This window comes from Mastigoproctus giganteus, chromosome 8 (assembly GCF_048544385.1).
Source record: "Mastigoproctus giganteus isolate SK-2022 chromosome 8, ASM4854438v1, whole genome shotgun sequence".
Taxonomy (NCBI): domain Eukaryota; kingdom Metazoa; phylum Arthropoda; class Arachnida; order Uropygi; family Thelyphonidae; genus Mastigoproctus; species Mastigoproctus giganteus.
The window spans coordinates 20,241,419-20,265,631 of record NC_143582.1 but is presented as its reverse complement, the minus strand read 5'-3'; the positions used below and the strand labels follow the sequence as shown (position 1 = coordinate 20,265,631).

Here is a 24,213-nt window from a genome sequence, read left to right as displayed (position 1 = left end):
TTAATAAACACTAATTTATTATATTAATAAAGATATTAATTTATATTCAATTATATCTTTGTAGATTTAACAGAACTATTAAAGGCAGGCATAATTACCATGTCATGTACATTAAGTTCAAAGCTCTCTCACATACATATATAACCCTTGCAATAAAAGCCGAGAATATGAACATCTGAAAAGATGCATTTCAGAAACCAAATTTGAACCACCATTATAATACTTGTTGACGTGGAAGAAATGTTTACCCTCACCATTACACCACTGTACTGGTTACTCTTACCATTACAGTTCAAAAAAGTGGTATCCACCTATTACTGTGCTCCACTTACCATGGTTGTCAAAAACATCAACTGAAGAGAATAACTTCATGAAAACAAATTTCAAACGTATGACACTTGTTTTAAAAATGTAATGAAGAAAGCATAACACACCTACCTTCACCTCCATGTGGTCCCAAATTAAGAGGTGTATTTGGTGTACACATAATTCCATTACAAGATCTCTGGTCAAAATGTTCTTCTATATGTGATGCTAGTTCTAGACCACATGCAAAGTTTGAACATCCACAAACTGGGCAACATTCATTTGAATTTTCATCCCCAGGTGTCACTCGAGTTGATTTCACAGGACTAAGAATATCATGATGATCCATATTTACATGAAGTTCTAGATCAGGACTTGCTTCAAAATTTCTGTTACATAAAGGGCACATAAATGGACTAGTAACACTTCTTTCAGAATTTAGCAATTCTGGAAATGATGGACTCGTTAAATCAAAATGTTGACGATTAATATGTTCTTGTAATTTTGTAGGTGACTGATTCCTATAATCGCACAAAGGGCAAGTGGTAATATTTTCACCACTCCGAGGACTTGGAGTATCTTTCCTTTGCTTAGGAGGATTCAAGTTTAAAGATAAGTTTCCTCGTTGTGGTGAATTCTCACAAACTGGAGAAGCCATATTATTATTATCTGAAAATGTATCAGACAATGATAACAGGTCTATAGAATCACTAGGTGTGAGTGTAAATCGAATTTTATCATCACTAGGGCTTAAATAATCTAGATGAAGGGAATTAACATGATAAACCATTTCATCTGCAGATATGTCTCCAAGATCACAAAATGGGCACGATATGGCACCTTCAATGTGTACAATCAGCATGTGAGATCTCATGTCCTCCTCACTAAGTTCTTCTTCTCCACAGATATCACAAGTGTATACAGGATCTGGGTGTTTCGCTGCCATGTTTTATCACAGATAAGGGGAGGAAGAATGTTAAAAGTAAAATAATTCAATTTTGGATTTAACTTTTATGCCTCATCTGATGGTATTCAACACAGTTCTTTCCTGTCCGTTTCAGGAGTACCGAGAAAGGGCGGTTTAGTTTACAGTTTCTCACTAGAATTATGAAACGCATGGTAAAATCCAGCAAAGCATCAAATCTTCAAGATTCTCACATTAAATCCTGCCATAAAGGAGAATCTTGGAAATATTCCACTTGCTTAGAAAAAATCAAATTTGTGCAACGAGAAAAAAACAATAATAATCTGAAGCCCATTCAAATTCAGCCAAAATACTTCCGACTTCGCGATATATAACACAAACACGTGAAATAAATAATGGAATGATGCTGCTCAGGAAATTCTACTCAGGTGGTTTAAGTATAAGCATTCTCAAGGATAAAACACCACGGTCTTAATATACCTATATAATAAAATACCTTTATAGCACATAAGCAGTTACAGCGTAAAGAATTTATCATTATACATTTTACATACATTTATATATACTTTTGCTACATCAATGAAGGGGGCTCAGACGGTTGCCAGACACTTTTTGTAACAACACATTCATACATAAATCGTTAGTTTTAATTTTTATTTCGGTATCAGTGGTGTTTTTAAGCCACGGAAATGCAACACACCCTCCTCCTAAGCCTACAGAGATTCGTCTGCTTCTCCGAAGACAGCAACCGGCTGAGCACGCTCATCCCAACCGCTGTGCCCCTAAATCGGTGCAACAGAAGTGGCGCTAGTAACATCACAACCGCCATGAAAGAAAAAACATTTTAATCGCTTTTGTTATTAAATAAACTCAAACCATAATGAACGTTTCACCTGTTTCAAAAAAACCAGCAGTTTTATTATTATTATTATTATTATTATTATTATTATTATTATTAGTAGTAGTAGTAGTAGTAGTAGTAGTATATGATGGAAGAAAGCCTAAGTCTTATGCTGCACCAGCTAAAAAAAAAATTCTGAATTACCCTGAGAGAGAGAGAGAGAGAGAATCAGAAGGGAATCACCAAGAAAGAGAAGAATGATGATATCCAGCTCAGGACCCTGGGTGTGCCAAGCCCATACTCACCATATGTGAGTCCCTGGAGAAAGAAAAAAAAAAAAGTTATCAAGATTAGCTGGTTCTCCAGCGATGTATAGTATTCTCATCGGTTCCTCAAAAATTTAAAGCGATGATTGAGTTGTGCATATTGAGCACTGATACTAAATAAATGCTTAACTGTAAAAACTGAAGTATTGTCTATACACCGGGATGGGGAGTAGATGTAGGAGCATGATAATGTATGTCAAATGCGCCTCCTTGAAAAGACAAATTCCTCCAGCAGTTTAACAGGAGCTAGAGATCCGATATGTTGATCTGTAGGAGTTTATTATTTGCATGTTTGTATTATATTTGCTTCCATTGAATGGGATATTATTTTTTTTTCGTATCGAGTCCACAATCACTGAGTGAAAATGAAAACCGCATCGAATCTATTGGTACTGAATTATTGGCAGCTTGATAAATAAATAAATTTCCATTTATATTCTGTATGGCTGTGAAGTTTACAGCTTAGTATTAGTACTAATAGTGGCAAATGGTGCAAGAAAGCAAGCTCATACAGCATCAGCAAAAAAAAAAAATCTCACACCACCAGTTTATTTAGTTCGTCCTTGAATTTATTCAGATTACCCACCTCTACAACACCAAATGGAAGTTTGTTCCAACAATCGACACCCCCTGGCTGACGACAAATTTTAACAATCTACACTACAAGCATCCTTACTCACTTTGAATTATTATTATTATTATTTTAGGGTTGCCCGTAATTAAATCCATTAACCCGTATTTGTGTCTGTAAATTGCGTATGTTCTATGGTTGATATGCCTGTTTTGCTGGACGAAAAAACCCCAGTTACTGGGGAGAAAAACCTTGTTATCGACTGAGACCTTGCTACGCCTGGGACCAACTAACTCAGCCACGGAGCGAAAAAAGCCCATTAAAGTTCCTCGCGTCATCGACGGGATTCGAACCCAGGCCTTTTCCACCCGGTGTGGGGAGGACGGTGACTATACCACTGTGCTACCCGCGCAGACTTACTCACTTTGAATGTAGTCTGAGCAAGAGGAAGGATCCCATAAGCACTGAACTTACTCAATCCATTCAAATCTTTCAACACCTCAATCAATTCTCCTCGCAGATGCCCAGTCTCCAGGCGCTACAGTTTGCAAAAGTGAAGTCTTTCCTGGTGAGGGTACCTTTTTGTTCTTCTCACTAATCTCGTTGCTCTTCTCTGCACCCCTTCCAACGGATCCACGTTCTTCCTAGATAGTAACCTTCAGGCCTGTATGCAGTACTCACGTAGCTGAGTGGTCAGGAGCGAGAGTGCATAGCACGCGTTCCTTGAGTGACCGGGGTTCAAGCCCGTGACCACTAAATACGATAAATATTTGTATTGATGATTTATTGTAAACTCTACTGACTTGGTTGTCGTGCCGGAGTATAAACAGAAAAATTATTTATACAGTCTAACCATTGCCTTTTACAATGCCGGAACAATTCCTACATACCATTGACAACAACGACATGTTATTAGTATTAATAGTGGGTTCCTGAGGCTTTGTCAATGATATACACGAATTTCGAATTACAAAAAAAATTAATAAATAAATAAACATTATCAGTTATAATTACCAGAACGGAAGTTCATACACCTTAGTGTAGGTTGTAAAATTCATGTGATCTCTGAAAGGCTTTCCAGTGTTTCTGGCCTAAAACACCCGAGTTTCGGGAGAAAAAAATAATTTTACTGTCCTAGCTGTAGATCAACAAACTCAGCCACGGTGTGAAAAGGCCATAAAAAGTACTTGCGTTACTGAGAGGTTACTAACCGTGCCAGCTCAATCAGCACGTTCATTGCAATGAGTGGCCCCTTTTCTGAAGATAAGAACTGAAAAAGAAAACACGATAAGTTTCTCACCTTTTTTGACGTTAACTAACTCATTAGTGTATTATATTTATGAATTAAGTTGTGATGTTTGCTTCACTTTCAGAACTGTCTTTTTTTGTTTACAGTCGAATGCGTAATCCAGTGAATAATTATAAAGTGATTCATAAATTTTAGGTAGGGATTTTTTAATGATTTTTAACATCATATTAAAAGGAGAATTTTTCCCTCCAACATGGAATATTTATTCTGTTAGGCCACTCCCAAAACTTTTCCCAGCCAACTGAAGCCAAGGATTTTAAACCCATCTCACGCTCCTCGTGTTTATGTGTTTGAAGTGCTTGGCTTCGGTTGGCTGGAAAACGTTTGGAAGTGGCCTAACAGAATACATATTCTATGCTGAAAGGAAAAATTCTCCTTTTAATATTGTTCCACAGGCTTTTCCGTCATATTATGCTCTTGCCTATCAATATACTCGTGAATCCTCGCTATAGCAAGTCAGCACAATATCATGTGAATTCCAGAAAAGCTGGGTTTCGAATGATCTATCTAGTGGTTCAAATTAGGACAAAATCCTGCGCCCTCAAGTCTCACTCAACATGTCACAGTGAGCGTACTCGCAGCGACAGAATTGCGTTGTGTTTTTCATCCCGAAACAACTCTTAGCTAAGGGCTGGTTCGAAATGCCGCCATAAATGATTCTTTTAAAAATGATTGTTCAGTGAATTTTATGTAATTTAGAGAGAATGATCAGAACGCAAAATAATAACAAACAAAATAAGGTTTATTTAACATATATGTATACAAATGAGTACAATATAACTGGTAAATAAAGTAGATTAATTGGTATTTAATTGTTAGACAAATTAATTGAATGCAAGCATTATCTTGCTGTTAGCTATATTACAATGTTGTAATATTCTTCATATGGTTTTTCCACTAATTCCTTAGCAAGTACAAAATAATTAGTGTTTGTCAGAGCATACCACTGTTCAAAATATGAAACAGGTAATTATATTATCTTAATAGTGTAATTAGTAATTGACAATTAAATTAATAAGTCGCATTATTATTAAAGTTGAATATTAAGAAAACAATACAGTTGTCGGGGTATATTTATGTGAGGAAAGGTGTCTTATAAATACATTAAAACGTATGCAGGTAATAGGTTGGCTTTTGGGTGATTTAATACAGTTTGTTATTAAACAATAAGGGTTGTCTTACCCGAAAATATTCTGCAACGCCTCGGGGGGGGGGGGGGAATCTGTTCCAGACATCAATACGATTCTTTTCTCATCTTTTCCTATTAATTATTAATTTACCTCTTCTTCACATAATGACAAAAATCGGCCAAAACTATTACTACTCTTTCTTCAGTCATGTCTTGCACAAAGATAACTGTGTCTCTCTCTGTGTCTTTCTTCCCCTTTTCCAATATATACCTCCGCATCCCCTCAACTGCGCTCCCTAAGAATTGTCTTATTCTCACGAGTCAACTATGTGGGGGGGGAAGAATTAAATGGATACTGTACCATGCACGGAGTCGTAGTGACAATTAATATCTTTATAAAGGTCTTGTTATGCAAGACCTGCTGTGTCTTGTTCTGGTAATTTCTACTCATATACAATTCACCGTTCTTCGGACCTTTGCATTCGATCAACATTCTTGTCTGCTCAGGAGAACGGGTGACGTCACTGTGGTGTAGTATTACGGCGAGCGCACCCCTGGGGTGTTTGAATTCGAAAGTAAAAGCTTAGCTCAAGTGACGCTATCGTTATATAATTTAGTTGTATAGGCCGTGAAAAATATATCAGGCATTATTAGGCCAAATACCTCTTGAAAGTAAGTGAAAGGGCTGAAAATGAAAAATATTTTTCACACACCTTCCCCCTACGGATAAGAAATTCTGAGCGCCGAGAATTTCACAAGCTCAAAATTTCTCAAGTTTTTTTTTTTTTTTTTTTTTTTTTTTTTTAAAAAAACGTGTAACATGAATTCTACCGGTGTAAAAAAAAAATGAAGTGACAGACATCTTTCCTCTTACAGAATTCGGATTGTTCTCCACTATGATAAATGGTACCCCAAACAAAAAGAAATAATGTGTCTACATACACTTTTCAAAATCTTCTGAGTCCTCTAATAACAACAACGATAACTTTATGTAAATTTTCACATTCAACAACCCTACCTTGGTTGATCCGCAACTTGGTCTCCACAGACCTTAAACAAAATCCCATATTAGCAAGTAAATTTTCACAAGAGGTGTTTATCATATATGCAATGTCTATATTGTAGCAATGTTTATTTTTGTATTAACACAAATTGTTGTAGTATGTTGCACTGAATGTTCTCTACACAAACGTCTGAACTGGACGTTTGAAGCACTGGAATACTGATAGGATTGTTCATTGTTGGTCAGGGAAAAATACTGGAACTTCTTCTCAAAGAATTCTTTGGTAACATTTCCTTTATATCACCATTGCTCCACACAATAGTATTACATGCAACAAAAAAAAATCAAAGACTCAGTATCTATTCCTTTTAACAAAATTAGTATAATATGACAGTAGATATACTATTCATTATGACAATTAACAACTGAGACAACACAACTATTCAATACATATGACATCCTTTTATAATAAATGTATTTAAAAATATATCAAGTAAACAGCAAAAAAAAAAAATATTCTTCTAACAGGTGAACATTTATTTTACTTATTCTATCTTATTTATTTATTTATTTACCCTTTTTTTTTTTTTTTAAAAAGAAAAACATAGCAAACATCAAACATTAAATGATTATATGATATAAATCCTCAAATATAATTAAATTCCTGCAACTAATATACAGAATTTGCAATAAGAACAAAAAATCAAAGAATACATTGAATAAATATGGCTACAAGTACTAACTTATTCTTGCAAAGTTATAAGACTACCAATTAAAAAACTGTAAAAATTTAGGCAGTTATATCAACTGACCAATTGTATAGTTTTAACTGTTCAGCACCTTCTGATGGTGCAACCATCATCTGTGGAGAATATCTCACTAACTCTCCAGACATAGAGAGAGTTCTTGGGTTCACAAATCCTTAAAGTTTAAGGCCACTGAGTACACTTGTCAGCTGTGAAGACTGCATCATATTCCTTGAGTGATTTCATGGAGATAGTCCTTCACTATTAACTGGAACACCATGTCAGAGCATGAGAAAGACTAAATGTTCACTACAGTTCTGAATGGGAGAACTTTTTGCATGCCTTCAGAGGAAGGACAACCATCATGCACATAAAACTGAGACATCCTAAAAAAAATATCCTCTAAGCAACTGAGCAAGAAGATAGTAAAATATTAAGTGGATCTCATTTTCTCTTTTTGTCTTTCTTTTTTTTTTCCTGGACAATTTGTTCAACTGATAGGTTCACAAACTTTATTCATCTTTTCAGATTTGTTTTGACTTGTAGTAGAGGGGGTGAGGTCTCATGCCATTTACCCTTCATCTATAGACTTTCCACTCACTTTTCTTGTACTTGTTCACTTTCCAAAACTGTCACCTCCTTATTTCCTTTCATTTCTTTTTAAAAAATGGGTTTTTCTCTCTATTTTCAAAACAGAAACACACAAGTCACTCATGCCAGATAAACAAGATTCCCATAAAAGGAATTGGTAACCAATCTCTAAACTTGAAAATGAGCTCTGATCTGCTCAATCAGTGCACTATTTTAATCATCAGCTATTTGGATTATCAAAGGCAAGAGCACAAGATTGATACTTCAACAGTTTGCTTTCAGTTCCCTTTTCATTGTAGTTGATATTGACCAAGTATGAGTACTATTCAAACTCTCTTTACTTTAATACAATATCATTAACCTTTCTAATGTCATACATGATAAAGTTCCAATTGGTGGATAAATTTCTTTCCAAAAAAAAAATATTTGTGGAACTAGAACTCTGATTTATATGGTATCAAAACTTTAGCTCCGGATGAGGCTGAGTATTCTTTTTCAAAATGCTACAAGGAAAGATTCTCCTATCTTCATCTAGAAACACAGGTGTTACTATTTATTGCACTCTACTCTTCTCTTCGGAGGAACGACAAAACAAGCAGTAACTGGGCGGAACCAGCCGTCCTCAGGCCACTTATTTCATCCGATCTTCAAAAGAAAAAGCCTAAATATATATATAGACATATTTATATTTTTTTCCAGAATCTTTTCTCTTGTAGTGAAATTTTAGTCAGCAATGAGAGAGAGAGAAAACAAAAGAAACTAGGGGGTGCACCCAAAAGGCCCTAGTATCCACTGCAACCTTCCTCTCAAAATTGGCCTATACAATTGCAACATGTTTTGTGGAATGAGGGTGATAATATAGGTTCCATAAGAAAATATTTTCCTCAATGGTCAAATTTGAATAAGAGTTCTAGTATTTATCTTCTTTTACCTTCTCTCTTTTTTTTTTAAAACAACTCCTGAAAATAACTCTTGTTTTTATTTGAAATCCAGATTCTCTTTCCATGTTCTCTACCTGTATCCTTTAATTCTCTGTGCTCACTACATCATCCCTAACATAACTGCTGATAAACACAATGATAGAGTTTGATGAGAACTAACCTTTCTGTTCCCTTTATAAGTGAAAACTTCATGGGTCTGATACTCTAATTAATCAGAAACTTCATTTAATGTATCTCTTAGCTTATAAGCAAATCATCTTCAACCGAATGCAATATTCATCTCATGACACTATGCATCAATTTAGCATGATACTGGAATCATTATTCTTATATAACTTTCCCTCTCCAAGAACTGACTTCTTTTCTTTAAAGATGGAGGAAACACAATAACAAACTTTTCCTCATACTGTTTTCTCTTTCTCACAAATTTCAATTTTGCTTCTTTATAGTTTTAATCTCTCCACGCATCTCTTATAAGACCTGCCAAATCAAGGCCTCTGTCATCATTTGGTGTATTTAACCTTGCGGTAAGTGGACTTCCCAACATCCACTGAATAGTCCTATCTAATCCACTGGGTTGATCAGCGTGATCTGCACTTCCATGTTCTTCTGTATTTTGATCAGAAGATTCGCCTCTCTGCATCTCTGCTTCATGAGAGGAGCTTCCATGTTCTGTTCCTACTCTACTGTCAGAAGCTGATTCGTGAATTCTCACTTCATTTTGTGACGGTGGATTGAGGGTTACCACATATGGTGTGTGAGTTACACGACTACGACTGCGCAAATTATAGTCATGTGTCTGTGCTGGCTTATGGGTAGATTCAACTGTCTCTTCAGACTGTTTTATCACTGACGGCCTATTTTGGTTCTCATTTGAAGATGTCGTCAAAGGTTCTGGAATAGGTGCAGTTCTGGTTGGCTGCAAATACACAGGTTGGGGGTCTATGGGTGGGATTAAATCACATTCTTCTATTATGGGGTCATCAAAGATCCATGTTTCTTTTGGCACTTTTGGCACCGTCTCTGTACCAGATTGATCTTGTATTTCACCATCTTCTGATTCTTCTGACTCTTCTACTCTAAGTTCAGGAAACACTTTTCTATTTACCACCTTTGTCAATCTGTCAACATGCACTAACTGCTTGTCCTTAGGTTTATTTATATTCTGTATTTCAAAATTGACTGGAGAGGTCTGATTGATCACACGGTAAGGTCCTGTACTCAATCGAGCCAGTTTCTTCGTGGTACCGGCTTTCACCTTGGGAGTAAAAAGGTAAACAAGGTTTCCTACTCGAATATTCTTATCCACAGCCACTGCTGCTCTACGTTGTTCTTGTTTCTGCACTGCTTCCTCCAAATGTTCAGAGACCATTTCATAAGCTCTACGGAGTCGTGCACACATTTCTTCTGAATAGTTCTCTAAGGATGCGTAACTTGGCCTTAATTTTGCATGCCATAAATCTCAAGGCAACACCAAATCTCTGCCATAGATTAAAAAGTTGGGTGTTTCTTGAGTAGAACTGTGAGTTGCAGCATGATATACAGCTACAGCCAATGGAATCATTTCGTCCCAGTCAGTCTGAGTCTGATTTATGACATGGGATAATATGTTCGCTAAGGTACGATTTATACGTTCGACTTTTCCGTTTGCTTGTGCATGGAAGCTAGATGTATGTAGTTGATGAATGCTCAACTTCTCACACACTTGTCGCAATAATGAGGACATGAAATTTGTACCTTGATCTGTGAGTATGTATTTAGGAATTCCATGTCTCACTATCACATTGTTTATAAATGCTGTGGCTACTTCATCTGCCTTCTGAGTTTTGAGTGGAACTGCTTCAACATAACGCGTGAAATTATCCACTGCTAACAATAAATATTTGTGTCCTCTCAAGGACATAGGAAGTGGTCCTAGGATATCTAATGATACTCGCACCCAAGGTGAACTTTCACTGGGAACTCTCATCAGAGCTGCTTTAGCTTTCGGATTGTACCCTTTTCGTTCCAAACACGATGGACATGACTCAATATAATTCTTAATGTCGCTGTAAATCCCAATCCAGAAAAAATTCTTTTTTACCTTCTCTAATGTCTTCTGTAGAGACCAATGGCCTCCGTTGTCGTGGCATGCTTTCAATACCTCTGTCTTTAGGCCAACGGGGACCACTAATTGTTCTGTTGGCTCTTCTCTTGTCGCTCCAGGGTCAGATAAAGAGTAATGATATAGTATTCCCTCTTTAGATAAATAGAAGGAATCTGGGATTTTTGCTGATGCCTGGGGTATTCCTTCCAATTGTTCAATTAACTTTTGTAAAACTGGATCTTCTCTTTGCAGGGTTTTAATTAAAGTTCTGGTTTGTTGCTGGGGCATCACCAATGACTCCATGGTTAAATCAGCTGATATGGGAGCTACTAACTCAGTTGTTTTAGCCTTTCTTAGCCTTTTTTTCTTTTCATCCTCTTCTAACACTGGCCTTGAAAGAAAGTCTGCGTTCGAATGTACTTTACCAGGACGGTACTGAATTTGGAAGTCGTATTCTTGTAACAGCATGCTCCATCTCGCTAAGCGGGGCGAAGGATTTTTCAAATTGAGCAAAAAGCTCAATGGTTGGTGGTCCGTTATGAGCGTAAAGTGATTGCCCACTAGAAAAGGTCTAAATTGCATAACTGCAAAGATAATAGCCAATGCTTCCTTTTCTGTTGTACTATAATTCAATTCTGACTCCTTTAATAGCCTAGAAGCATAGGCAACTGGCTGTCTTGTATCTTCATCCATCTGAAGCTCGAGACAGGCCCCTACACAGTACGCTGAGGCATCAGTAGATAAGAGAAATGGTTTTGTAAAGTCAGGAAAAACCAACAGAGGTTCAGTTGTCAAGGCAGTTTTCAGTTGATCGAAAGCGTGCTGCGTGGAACAGTCCCAAACAAAAGGTTTTTCTTTTTTTGTTAGCGAAGTGAGAGGTCTTGCTATCTCTGCATAATTGGGAATAAATTTCCTATAGAAACCTGCCATTCCAAGAAATGATCGGACTTGTTTTACGGACCTGGGGGGGAGTGCGTCTCGAACGGCGACTAAGTTTTCTCGATCCGGACGGATGCCTTCAGAACTAACTAAATGCCCAACATATTTAAACTGTTCTTTCAGGAACTCACATTTCTTAGGTTTTAGCTTAAGGTCGTATTCTCTCAGACGCTGGAAAACCTTTCGCAACCTCAAGAGATGCTCATTAAGGTTGGGCGATGCAATAATTATATGATCAAGGTAAGCGAAAATCGATTCTTCACCGAGTCCATGAAGCACTAATGATAAGGCTTTCAAGAATGACGAAAATCCATTCTTTAATCCATGTGGCATTCGAGAAAACTCAAATAAGGCTTCTCCAGTAGTGAAGGCGGTTTTGTGACGATCAGCTGGGTGCACCTCAATTTGATGGAATCCACTTCGCAAATCAAGTGAAGAGAAGTAGCGCGCTTTCCCTAAAAGTTGGAGAATTTCATTTAAATCTGGGACAGGATATGCATCTGAAACCGTTTTCGCATTCAATCTCCGAAAATCAATACAAAGCCTATATGATTGATCCTTTTTGCGCACCAAAACAATTGGCGCTGAATATGGGGAGTTGCTGGGTTGAATGATGTTTGCCTCCAAAAGTTCATTCACCTGCCTTCGAACTTCATCTTTCAACAAGAAAGGAACTCTATAAGCTGACTGCTTAACCGGTATACTGTCCGTCAATTTAATTCTATGTTTATATACCTTTGAATTTCCTAGCTGAGCTGGACACTTGGCAAAAATGTCTCTATATTCATACAACAAGTCTGATAGTTCATGTTTCTGATCGCCAGTCAAATGATCAAGATTAAAATCACTTAAAGTCACAGGAGATGTCTTATTGTCTTCTACTTCCTTACCTGCAAGAGTAACTGGATTAATTTCAACCCTTTCCAAACTAGCAATACCCATCCCCTTTGGAAGATATAAAGGCTCAGTTGACAAATTTGCCACCAGGACTGATACTAATCCATCGGCCTGTACTTTGTCCACCGAACAACGGACAGCTAAGTCCTCATGACCAAGGTTATAATTAGGCTCTGTTAACACAAGTTGTTCAGTGGAAACAGCAAGCTGGTTACAATAGGCTGTCAAAACCCTTTCGGACGATCCTGGTAGTACATGTTTACATGTGAGTTTTGCTACCACGGGTTTAGAACTCATAATTCGTTCCTTAACACCTACTTCTCTTAAACAAATATTCAATGGGATTGAGCGAACCATTTTTTTACCTAAGTCAATTATGAACGAAAAACGTCTCAAAACATTCAATCCTAATATAACATTATATTGTCCGGTGAAATTTCCATTAGCTACCAAAACATTATCTTGAAAACATGCATTATCCAGTTTAATGTTTACTGTAATTTCAGTATGGATCGGTACTACATATCCAGAAACACCCGTTACCGTCAAGTCTGGAGCTCTTGGATTTAGAGATTTATCTTTTTTAATTTTATTAAATAAATCTGTATTAATTAAAGTTACGCTAGCGCCTGAATCTACCAAAAATTTAGCCTCAACATTTTGAACTGATCCCATGATCAACGGCAATTGAGAATCGTTATCTAAAATATAAACTCCATGTTGCACATTTTTGTGGTTGGCATACGATTTAGCTCCTCTATAATAATTTTGACCTGGTAACACATTTCTATGACGCTGATAGTCCCTTCTATTTCCTTCAGACATCCGTTTATGTCAGAAATACCTATCTCTATCTTGTCTGTAACTTACATTATCTACCTGGTTAATTTGCCTACCAAAAATCGCTTTAGGGTGAGTTTCTCCCTGATTAAACTTATTTCTAGGTATTTCTTTTGTTGCCCCCGTGTAAGAGTTCATATCTGTCCTATTTCGATTATTATAATACATTTGGTTTGCATTTTTCACCCCATTTCCATTAAAATTGCAACTTTGTGTATTAACATAAGGCGTCCGATATTTTGGTAACGCAGTGTATTCGCGCGCTCCGCGACTCGGGCACGGACGGTTAGAATAAGTTGGCGTCGGTCGGGAGCTGCTCGGACGACGGCAAGCGGCATAGCGTCTTACTGCCTGTCTTGCTTCGTATGTAGGGTTACAGTATACATGCTTCCCAGCATAGCACGGAGCAGGAACGCGTCTCTCACTTCTGGCGAGTTCATTGCTACTGACACCTGAGGGCATAGCGTCTCTTCGTTCGTCAGACTGCGAATACGTAAAACTAGGCGCTCTGTTATTGTAGGGTGAAAAATATGGATAAGCCGCAGTATCAAAATTTTGACATCGTTCCGTTTCGTAAATTGGCGTTTGTAAATTATTACAAGTCGCGTTACTTACAGCTAATGCTTTAAGTGATTGTTTTAAGTCCAGTATTTCATTTTGTAAAGGTTTAATAAATTTTTCAAAATAATTTTCCTGCTGGCTACCGACTACTTCATTATTAGATTGACAGTATATGGCATTAATTGGTCTGTGTTTTGTTTCTGTAATAAATTCATTTGTTTCCTCTCGTTTCGAAATAACAATTGCTTGATGGAAAGTGAGGGGGTTTTGTGACAAGACTATCCTTTTAATTTTATTTGAAACACCCCTAAGAAATAGGGCTAACATTGCCTGATCTAAAATCGACTTTGCTTCAGGGGTTTCATTTTGTATCTTAAACGCCTTTCTTGCCAGGTTTTGAATTCGGGCTCCAAAGCTGGCGACATTTTCGTCAGGTTTTTGCACAGTATTAGCGAATTCGCTTAAACAAGTGACTATGGGTTCCGTTTTTTCAAAGTGAGCTAAGAAAGCATTTTTGAACACGTTATAATTTTTTTCCTTCCGTAATTCAATGGATTGTGCTAGAAATTCCGCAGCCAAAGAACGAAATTTCGCTCGACAAATCGAGATGAGTTCGGAATCACGCCAATATGCTAGTTCCCCTACGCTTTCTAAAGTTTCAAAAAAATATTGGGCAGATGGACCTTCATCTGTACCAAAAAAAGTAGGCACAAGGCCAAGAAAACCTGAGATATTAGCCACATGCGGTCTGTCAGATCCGGGAGGGGATTGTGTTTGTTGCGTATCAAACAATGGGGCAGAAAGGTCGGTTGAAGTTTGTGGGATTTGTTCTTCCATGTTGGATTTATAAGTGTCTATGTTAAATTAGGTGACTCTATTAATATTTGAGTAAAATTCGGGGTGGGAAGGTCCCTCCAAAATAGTGTACTTACCTTTACGTAGCTGAAACAGAACTAAACAGTTAGTACTGAGCAATGCTAAAAACAAAATGAGTTTCTAACATATAGCAACTAGAATTTTTTTTTTTGTAATTTATTATTATTATTTGTTTTGACAAATCAATTAACTACTACTAAATGCTTCTAGTTGCTAATGTTACTACTATGTATGTACTTGAGGACTATGTTATTTGTATTGCTGGAAAAAAAACTAAAATTAATTAAAATGCCTCTAACCATTCTCTGTATACACACAAAATCACTAGTGTTAGACGTTTCCCTTTTATTCTATTACCACATTAATCCCTTATTTGTCTTCTATTCACAGTTACTCTTGTTGTGCTTTGCTCTTCAGTTTACAGTAATCCTCATAACTCACAAGCTTTCATATATAAAAAAAGAGGTTTTTCATCCCGCAAAAGCACATTTCATCCTGGTCACGATTAGCAACCAGTGTTCCACAGGCTTTTCCGTCATATTATGCTCTTGCCTATCAATATACTCGTGAATCCTCGCTATAGCAAGTCAGCACAATATCATGTGAATTCCAGAAAAGCTGGGTTTCGAATGATCTATCTAGTGGTTCAAATTAGGACAAAATCCTGCGCCCTCAAGTCTCACTCAACATGTCACAGTGAGCGTACTCGCAGCGACAGAATTGCGTTGTGTTTTTCATCCCGAAACAACTCTTAGCTAAGGGCTGGTTCGAAATGCCGCCATAAATGATTCTTTTAAAAATGATTGTTCAGTGAATTTTATGTAATTTAGAGAGAATGATCAGAACGCAAAATAATAACAAACAAAATAAGGTTTATTTAACATATATGTATACAAATGAGTACAATATAACTGGTAAATAAAGTAGATTAATTGGTATTTAATTGTTAGACAAATTAATTGAATGCAAGCATTATCTTGCTGTTAGCTATATTACAATGTTGTAATATTCTTCATATGGTTTTTCCACTAATTCCTTAGCAAGTACAAAATAATTAGTGTTTGTCAGAGCATACCACTGTTCAAAATATGAAACAGGTAATTATATTATCTTAATAGTGTAATTAGTAATTGACAATTAAATTAATAAGTCGCATTATTATTAAAGTTGAATATTAAGAAAACAATACAGTTGTCGGGGTATATTTATGTGAGGAAAGGTGTCTTATAAATACATTAAAACGTATGCAGGTAATAGGTTGGCTTTTGGGTGATTTAATACAGTTTGTTATTAAACAATAAGGGTTGTCTTACCCGAAAATATTCTGCAACGCCTCGGGGGGGGGGGGAATCTGTTCCAGACATCAATACGATTCTTTTCTCATCTTTTCCTATTAATTATTAATTTACCTCTTCTTCACATAATGACAAAAATCGGCCAAAACTATTACTACTCTTTCTTCAGTCATGTCTTGCACAAAGATAACTGTGTCTCTCTCTGTGTCTTTCTTCCCCTTTTCCAATATATACCTCCGCATCCCCTCAACTGCGCTCCCTAAGAATTGTCTTATTCTCACGAGTCAACTATGTGGGGGGGGAAGAATTAAATGGATACTGTACCATGCACGGAGTCGTAGTGACAATTAATATCTTTATAAAGGTCTTGTTATGCAAGACCTGCTGTGTCTTGTTCTGGTAATTTCTACTCATATACAATTCACCGTTCTTCGGACCTTTGCATTCGATCAACATTCTTGTCTGCTCAGGAGAACGGGTGACGTCACTGTGGTGTAGTATTACGGCGAGCGCACCCCTGGGGTGTTTGAATTCGAAAGTAAAAGCTTAGCTCAAGTGACGCTATCGTTATATAATTTAGTTGTATAGGCCGTGAAAAATATATCAGGCATTATTAGGCCAAATACCTCTTGAAAGTAAGTGAAAGGGCTGAAAATGAAAAATATTTTTCACAATATGGTGTTAAAAAATCATTAAAAAATCATTATCTAAAATTTATGAATAACTTTATAATTATTCAATGAAGAAAGAAGAAATTGCAATCACTTATCTGGATATACAAGCTGCGTTCGATAGTTTTAACATCCCAGCCTTGCTTAAGCTCCTTGAAAATTATTATCACATCACAGACAAAATACTAAAGTTTCTGACACCCCTTCTTCAGAGCAGAACCATCCAAATGTTCATAGGAAAGCAGACGTATAGTAGGCAAATACAAGCAGGAGTGCCACAAGGGGAAGTCCTGTCTGGCATTCTTTTTACAGCTATAATTAGGCCGTTAATACCCAACAGAACAGATATATTATCAATGCCGATGACTTGAAGCCCTTAACAAAAATAAAATCGACCGACGAAGCAACGGACACTACAGAAACTATCAACAAGACCTTATCAGAAATATTGGAGTACCTCACAAGATTTAACTTGCAAGTTAACCCACACCAACAATAATTCGAGCGGCAATTAAAGGAGTTTAGATCCCCGCGTCGAAAAGCAAACACATCTGGATGTGATCGTTGACCAAAAACTAAAATTCCATCTTTATATAGCAGAGCTCTATACCAAATTTGCTACATATTCAGAACAGAAATCTGATAAAAAAAAATGTATATCAAGACGATGATTTTCGAAGGCAAACTGTATGGATTAAAGTTGTGCGGCTTGGCAGCAAACACAACAATTAAACCATTAAACGCCGCAGAATACCGGCTCCTGAAGTGGGTGACCTAGAAGTGTCGTCTCCCACCACAGCAGCACACAACACCGATGGCCAAAGCACTGAATTTAACTAGATTTTCAGCCTTAATCCATGAAAAAAGAGTAATCTGCACCATCAAAATGATCGCTGTGAGAAACTCACTGCCCAACATTTGGGATACAGTGTGTTGGCAGATCCCCCAACCAGCTGTCCGCTCCACTCCCAAGCTTATTGCTTTCTCTTCGCGGCTGCATCTTAAAGATTGTTTCCTCCCTTATCATAAGCTCCAGTGAGCGGTGTCTTGCAAAGTTAAAATATTGTTACCCTGAATAGCACTTAGAAGATCATCTTTTTGAAGATCCACCCCACATTGATCCAGTTTTTTTTACTTTACAGTCCCATCAGGACTGGGCAACCCAAGTATTGTTGGCACCCACCGGTGCACTGCCTCCAGTGTGTGCGGGCGGGATTTGTCCAATCTTAGACAACTCACTTTTATTTTTTTATTTATTTTTAATTTATTTTATTTTTTTATTTTATTTATTTTTTTTTTCTTCTATTTTTTTAGCACTCGTCTGGGCAACTGTAGTTTTTTTTTTATTTATCTTATTTCATCCTACTTTTTTTTTCTCTTTTTTATTTTATATTTACAATCATTACTTTTTTCCTTTCCTACTTTTATTTATAATTTTTTTCTAATTTTATTTTACTCTTTTTAATTAACTTAATTTTTTTTAATTAAATTATTATTTTTCATTTTTTTTATGATTTTATTTATTTATTTTTCTCTATGCTGGTACCCTAAGTTTGGATAACTGTGGGTATGGGATTTGCTGGCACCCACTGGTATAGCACTACCTCCGGTGGGGGTGGGTGCGGGACTTCAGGCAGACAAAGATTGTAATGGTCTACCCCACTTGGCTAGGGACAGGGCCACGCCAACCCTGTGTTCGAGTATGCAACGAACACGGGCGGCGAAATGATGTAGAATCTAAGCATAATTTGAATAAAGAAAATACAAAAAAAGAAATTCTTGTCATAATAAACTTTTTAAAAATGATTAGATAGTGAACCTGTAACTTTTTTGATTCTTCATTCATATATCAAACTCTTCTGACCGTGTGGTCTTCCCGGAGTATAAAACCAAACTATTATACTTAGGCAACCCTAATAATTAAATTCATCTGCTGTGTCTTATGCCTGTTAATTGCGTGTGTTCTATGGTCGATTTGTCTGTTTTCTGGACGAAAGCCCCCAGTTTCTGGAGTTTTTCGTCCAGCAAAACTGTGCTAAACGCAGTGGTATCGTCACTACTGGGGGTAGCAGACATCCCAGAGTATAAACAGAAAATTTATTTTATTTATATATATTAGTAGTTATTGAGAGCTCATTATACAGTATTACCTCGTTTAACGATAGGGTTGCGTTCGCTGAGACATTTGCATCAAATTTGGGGTAATTACTCGTCCGAACTTAGTCGCCACCAACTAAAAACTTTTGTCAGTTACGTTATAGCGAGTATCGTTTACAGAGGTATATTATAATTAGATTGGTAAATTTAAATGAAGTTAACAAAAAAGTAGATATAAGAGAACACTTTTTAGGTTTTTCACCTATAACAAATTCGATGGGAGAAGGGTTAAATGCATTTATTTTAAACAAGTTTAATGAATTAGGCCTTGATATTAATGATATGCGCGGGCAAGGTTAGGACAACGGAGCTAACACGAGGGGCAAACAATGGTTTGTAAAGAAAAATTTTAGTGATCAACCTCCAGTTTTTTTTTTTTTTTGTTTTTTTTTTTTTGTATTCTGCATTCGACATAGTCTCAACTTGGTGGTTAATGATGCTGCCAACATTAATTTTGAAACAGTAGATTTTTTAACCCAGTTCAGGAATTTTTTTCTTCGTCCACGCAACGTTGGGACGTTTTGAAAAAATATGTTTCGAAATTACTTTTAAAGCCAGTAAGCGATACAAGATAGTATGGGCTTGGCACATCCAGAGCCCTCAGCTGGATATCATCATTCTTCTCTTTCTTGGTGATTCCATTTTACTTCTCTCTCTCTCTCTCTCTCTCTCTCTCTCTCTCTCTCTCTCTCTCTCTCTCTCTCTCTCTCTCTCTCTCAGGGAAATTCAGAAATTTTGGCTAGTGCGGCATAAGTCTCAGGCTTCCGTGCACCATATGGTTAATAATAATAATAATAATAATAATAATTCAGGTCATCGAACAGCGAATAGCGGACCAGAGAAGGATCATTGTCACGAAGAACTTAATAGCCCCTGCAATCTTGGAAAAAATCAAGCAGGACGTGAGCGACCAACTATAAAGGATAAAGAATATGGAACCAGAGGAGAAAGAACATACCACCGCCGAACCAGACGCAGAAGAGCAAGAGGAAATACAACCCGCAGCAGCTGAAGTAGAAACAGACGATGTCATGATATCCAGAATAGAGGACGAGTGGAAGAAGGCCCTAACAGAATTCCAAGGAATGGACCCCACAAAGACTCACTTGATACCGAAGCAGAGGCCGAATAGAACCTTGTGGAGAGTCACAGACCACCTGAATCGACACATAATACCGCAGTACCTCGACAGCAATGGTGCAACACTGGAGGCCATCCACACAACCGTGTATTGTGCTGCGGTAGCAGCCACGAGGATTAAGGGAGGAGAAGCGAGAGACCAGCAGCAGAAGAACCGAAACAGAAGGAACTACCAGCTTGGGAAAGAAGACTTCAACAGAAGATAGAAGAATTAAGAGTCAAGATAGGCCAATTGACCCAGTACCAACGGGTCAATACGAGTAAGAAATTAATTGGAAAAGTGAGGAGCATCCTGAAGAGAGACAGCGTCCATGAGACAAAAAATCAGAGAACAGGAGAGGAACTCGGACACATCGAAGCAGAACCTCCTTGCACTCAGCAGGAGACTACGCCGATACAAAGGGAACTCCAAGAGGAAAATAAACAACCGAATCTTTGATGAGGACCAAAGAGGTTTCTACAGGAACCTCGGATAAGACGGGAAACAAGGGAATGGACCACCCGAGAAGAAGACGATTGAGGATTTCTGGGGAAACATATATGGAGCAAGGAAGTAAAACATAACAGCCGAGCCACCTGGATAGAACTAGAACGCAAGAAAACCAAGGACGTACAAGAAATGAGAGGAAGGGAGATTCGAAAAGAAGTAAAACAGACGATCAAGAACTCTCACAACTGGCGAACTCAAGGAATAGATAACGTCCACAACTACTGGTACACGAAGCTCACTTGTACACACAAGCACCTGGCAGAGAGGTTCACCCAAATGATAAGGCACCCAGAGACAATCCCGAAGTTTCTCACTCAAGGAATCACATATTTGAAGCCTAAAGACGAAGATACAAGAAACCCGGCGAAATATAGCCCAATCACCTGCCTCCCAACGATGTACAAGATCCTGACCAGCTGCATAACCAGGAAGATAACAGACCACTTGGAGAGCCAGAGCATAATGGCCGAACAGCAGAAAGGATGCAAGCGGCTGAGCAAAGGATGTAAGGAGCAATTAACCATAGATGTTGCGGTTATGGAGTAAGCATACAAGAAGTGCCGCAACATATACACAGCCTACATCGATTACCGCAAGGCCTTCAACTCTGTGCCTCATAGCTGGCTAATAGAGGCGCTGAAAATCTACAAAGTCAATCCGATAGTGACAAACTTCCTAGGAGAAACGATAGCGAAATGGAGTACCACCATTGAGGTCGAAAACATCACAACCAAGCCAATCCCCCAATCAGGAGAGTAATCTTTCAGGGAGATGCCTTGAGCACATTATGGTTTGGTCTAGCACTTAACCCGCTATCTACCACGCTCAACAGTAGCAAGTACGGATATAACCTCAAAGAAGGAAGGAAGAAACTGTACACCCTCACCAACCTGATGTATATAGATGATATCAAGCTCTACGCGGGAACCGAGAAGCACCTTCAGCAACTACCTAGGATCACCGAAGCATTCAGCAAGGATATTAGGATGGAATTTTGTCTCGACAAATGCAAGACCCACGGACTGCGTCAGGTAAAATTAGTCAACCGAAACTACCAGCTGCAGAGTGGTAAAGAGATCGAAGCCATGGCAGAGGGAGAGGCCTACAAATACTTGGGGATGATGCAGGCTCAGCAGTTACAGCACAAGGAAATTAAGGCCTGCCTGACCGAAAAATACCATCAGAGACCCAGAAGCCTGTTGAAAGCAAAGCTGAATGGAGGGAACACAGTTAAAGCCTAAACACCTATGCAGTCCCAGTGCTAACATACTCCTTCGGGGTAATAATTGGACTAACACCGAGCTGGATGATATAATGAGACAGACAAGGACAATGATGACCAGGAGCCGCCAACACCACACGAGAGCTGCCGTGGAGAGACTGACAATTGCCCGGGAAGAAGGAGGAAGGGGCCTGATAGACCTCATTGAGCAACAGAAGACAGCGATAGTTAACCTGAAGGATTACTTCCATAAACACGCAGCAGCACTCCACCAGGCCATAAGGAAGATAGACAAGCAGTATACTCCATTCAACCTAAGCGAGGAGCCCCCCAACCAGGAGGTACAAACAAAGCTAGAAAGATGGGCAGGGAAGACACTCCATGGCAGACACTACAATGATCTCCATCAGGGTCACATAGATAAAATTGCTTCCAATGTATGGCTCTCGAGCGGGATACTCTTCCCCGAGACTGAAGGATTCATGCTCGCCATCCAAGACCAGGTAATCAACACCAGGAACTATAGAAAATACATCGCCAAGGAGCCTGGAGTGTTTTAGATGACACATGTCGACGATGCCACTTGGCCTCAGAAAGGCTCCAACACATCACCGCGGAATGATACTAGAGACCCCAACCCACAAGCTGTACTGGGACCGCGCCATAATAACGGATAGGACAATCCCACACAACAGACCGGACATAACCCTTCTGGACAAGAAGGAAAAGGTTACATATCTGATTGACATAGCAGCACCCAACACTGGCAAACTGCAGAAAACCTATGGAGTAAAATCAGGAAGAACACGAACCTAAGACAGGAGATCAAAGAGATGTGTCATATGCAACAAGTAACGACCATCCCGACCATCGTGTCAACCACAGGTATTGTGCCAAAGACCCTACACAACAGCCTAGCAGTAATGGGTCTCCCAGCGAATACCTACAAGGAACTCCAGAAAGTCGCAATCCTGAACACCTGTAGGATTGTCAGAGAGTTCCTCGACCAACAGCAACATCAGACATAACAACCACCCTGTGTACTTGGTAGCAATACCCGTCACGGGGGGGAACCTCCAATCAGGGAGAAATAATATAACAGCAGCAATAATAATAATAATAATAATAATAATAAGTGAACAAATAATAGCAAGTGACCAAAGAAAGTGTACCATACTACAAGTACGAACCCCAGGCATTAACAGAGACCCGAACCCACAAGCTGTAGTGGGACCGAGCCATAAGCGGTCCCAGTACATAGCGGTGCCCAACACTAGCAATGTCCAGAAAACCCATGAGGAATAAATTAGGAAGTGCAGGAACCTGAGACATGAGATCAAGGAGATGTGGCATATGCAAGAAGAATCAACCATCCCAATCATCGTGTCAACAACCGGTATGGTACCAAAGACTCTACATAGCAACCTAGCAGCAATATGTCTCCCAGAGAACACCTACAAGGAACTCCAGAAAGTCGCAATCCTGAACACCTGTAGGATAGTCAGAGATTTCCTCGACCAACAGTAACACCAGATATTACAACCACCCTGTGTACTCTTTACCAGTACACGTCACGGAGTAGAATCCCATAATCAGGGAGAAATAATATAATAATAAAGATGCAATAAGGCCATTACGGCAAGAAATTGGCGAAATTTATGATGCCCTTTTAGAAATAATGGAAGATAAGAACAAAGATGTTAAATCACGACACCAGTCAAAGTGTTTAGCCTCGAAATTAAAATAATTTAAATTTATTTTGTTTAATAGTAATTTAGTATGAAATATTAAATAATGTGAATGCAGTAAGTAAAACAATGCAAAATCCAAAATTGAATATAAATTCTTGGTTTGATCAATTAAATAATTTATCCAATTACTTACAATGTAAACGATCTGATAGAGGATTTTTAGAGTTTTTAAATGAATCAAAACATTTAGCCAAAAAAATTTCCTGATGTCTCTCTCTTATACGTCGACGTAAAAAGAAAATTCAATTTGAATCATTCGATTATGAAAACCCAGATGAAGGCATAAACGATGCGCAGTTAAATTTTAAAATTAATTTTTCAATACTAAACACAACAATAAATTCTCTTAAAGACAGGTTCGATTTACTAAGAACACATAGTGATGATTTAATTTTTTATATGACATACATAATTTAAAGCAAGTAACCTATCAAGAAATTCTAAAATGTTATAAATATTTGTAAAATAAATTAACAGACTATATCAAGAACGAAAAGGATATCGATGCCATTGACATGACCGACGAATTAAAAGTACTTAAAAAATATTTTAAAACCAGATTTGAGAGTAACAGAAATATTAGAGTATATTTTTGAAAAT

At 37.9% G+C, this 24,213-nt stretch overlaps 1 protein-coding gene across 1 annotated transcript in view; it reads right to left on the bottom strand.

The window, feature by feature from the left end:
* LOC150081318 (zinc finger-containing ubiquitin peptidase 1-like) overlaps positions 1-1,252 on the bottom strand; it is a 114,812-nt gene extending 113,560 nt beyond the window's left edge. Inside the window, exon 1 of the mRNA XM_090380161.1 lies at positions 439-1,252. Coding sequence (XP_090236287.1) covers positions 439-1,252 — 814 coding nt within the window. The remainder of the gene's footprint in view (positions 1-438) is intronic.
* Positions 1,253-24,213: the final 22,961 nt, after the last annotated feature.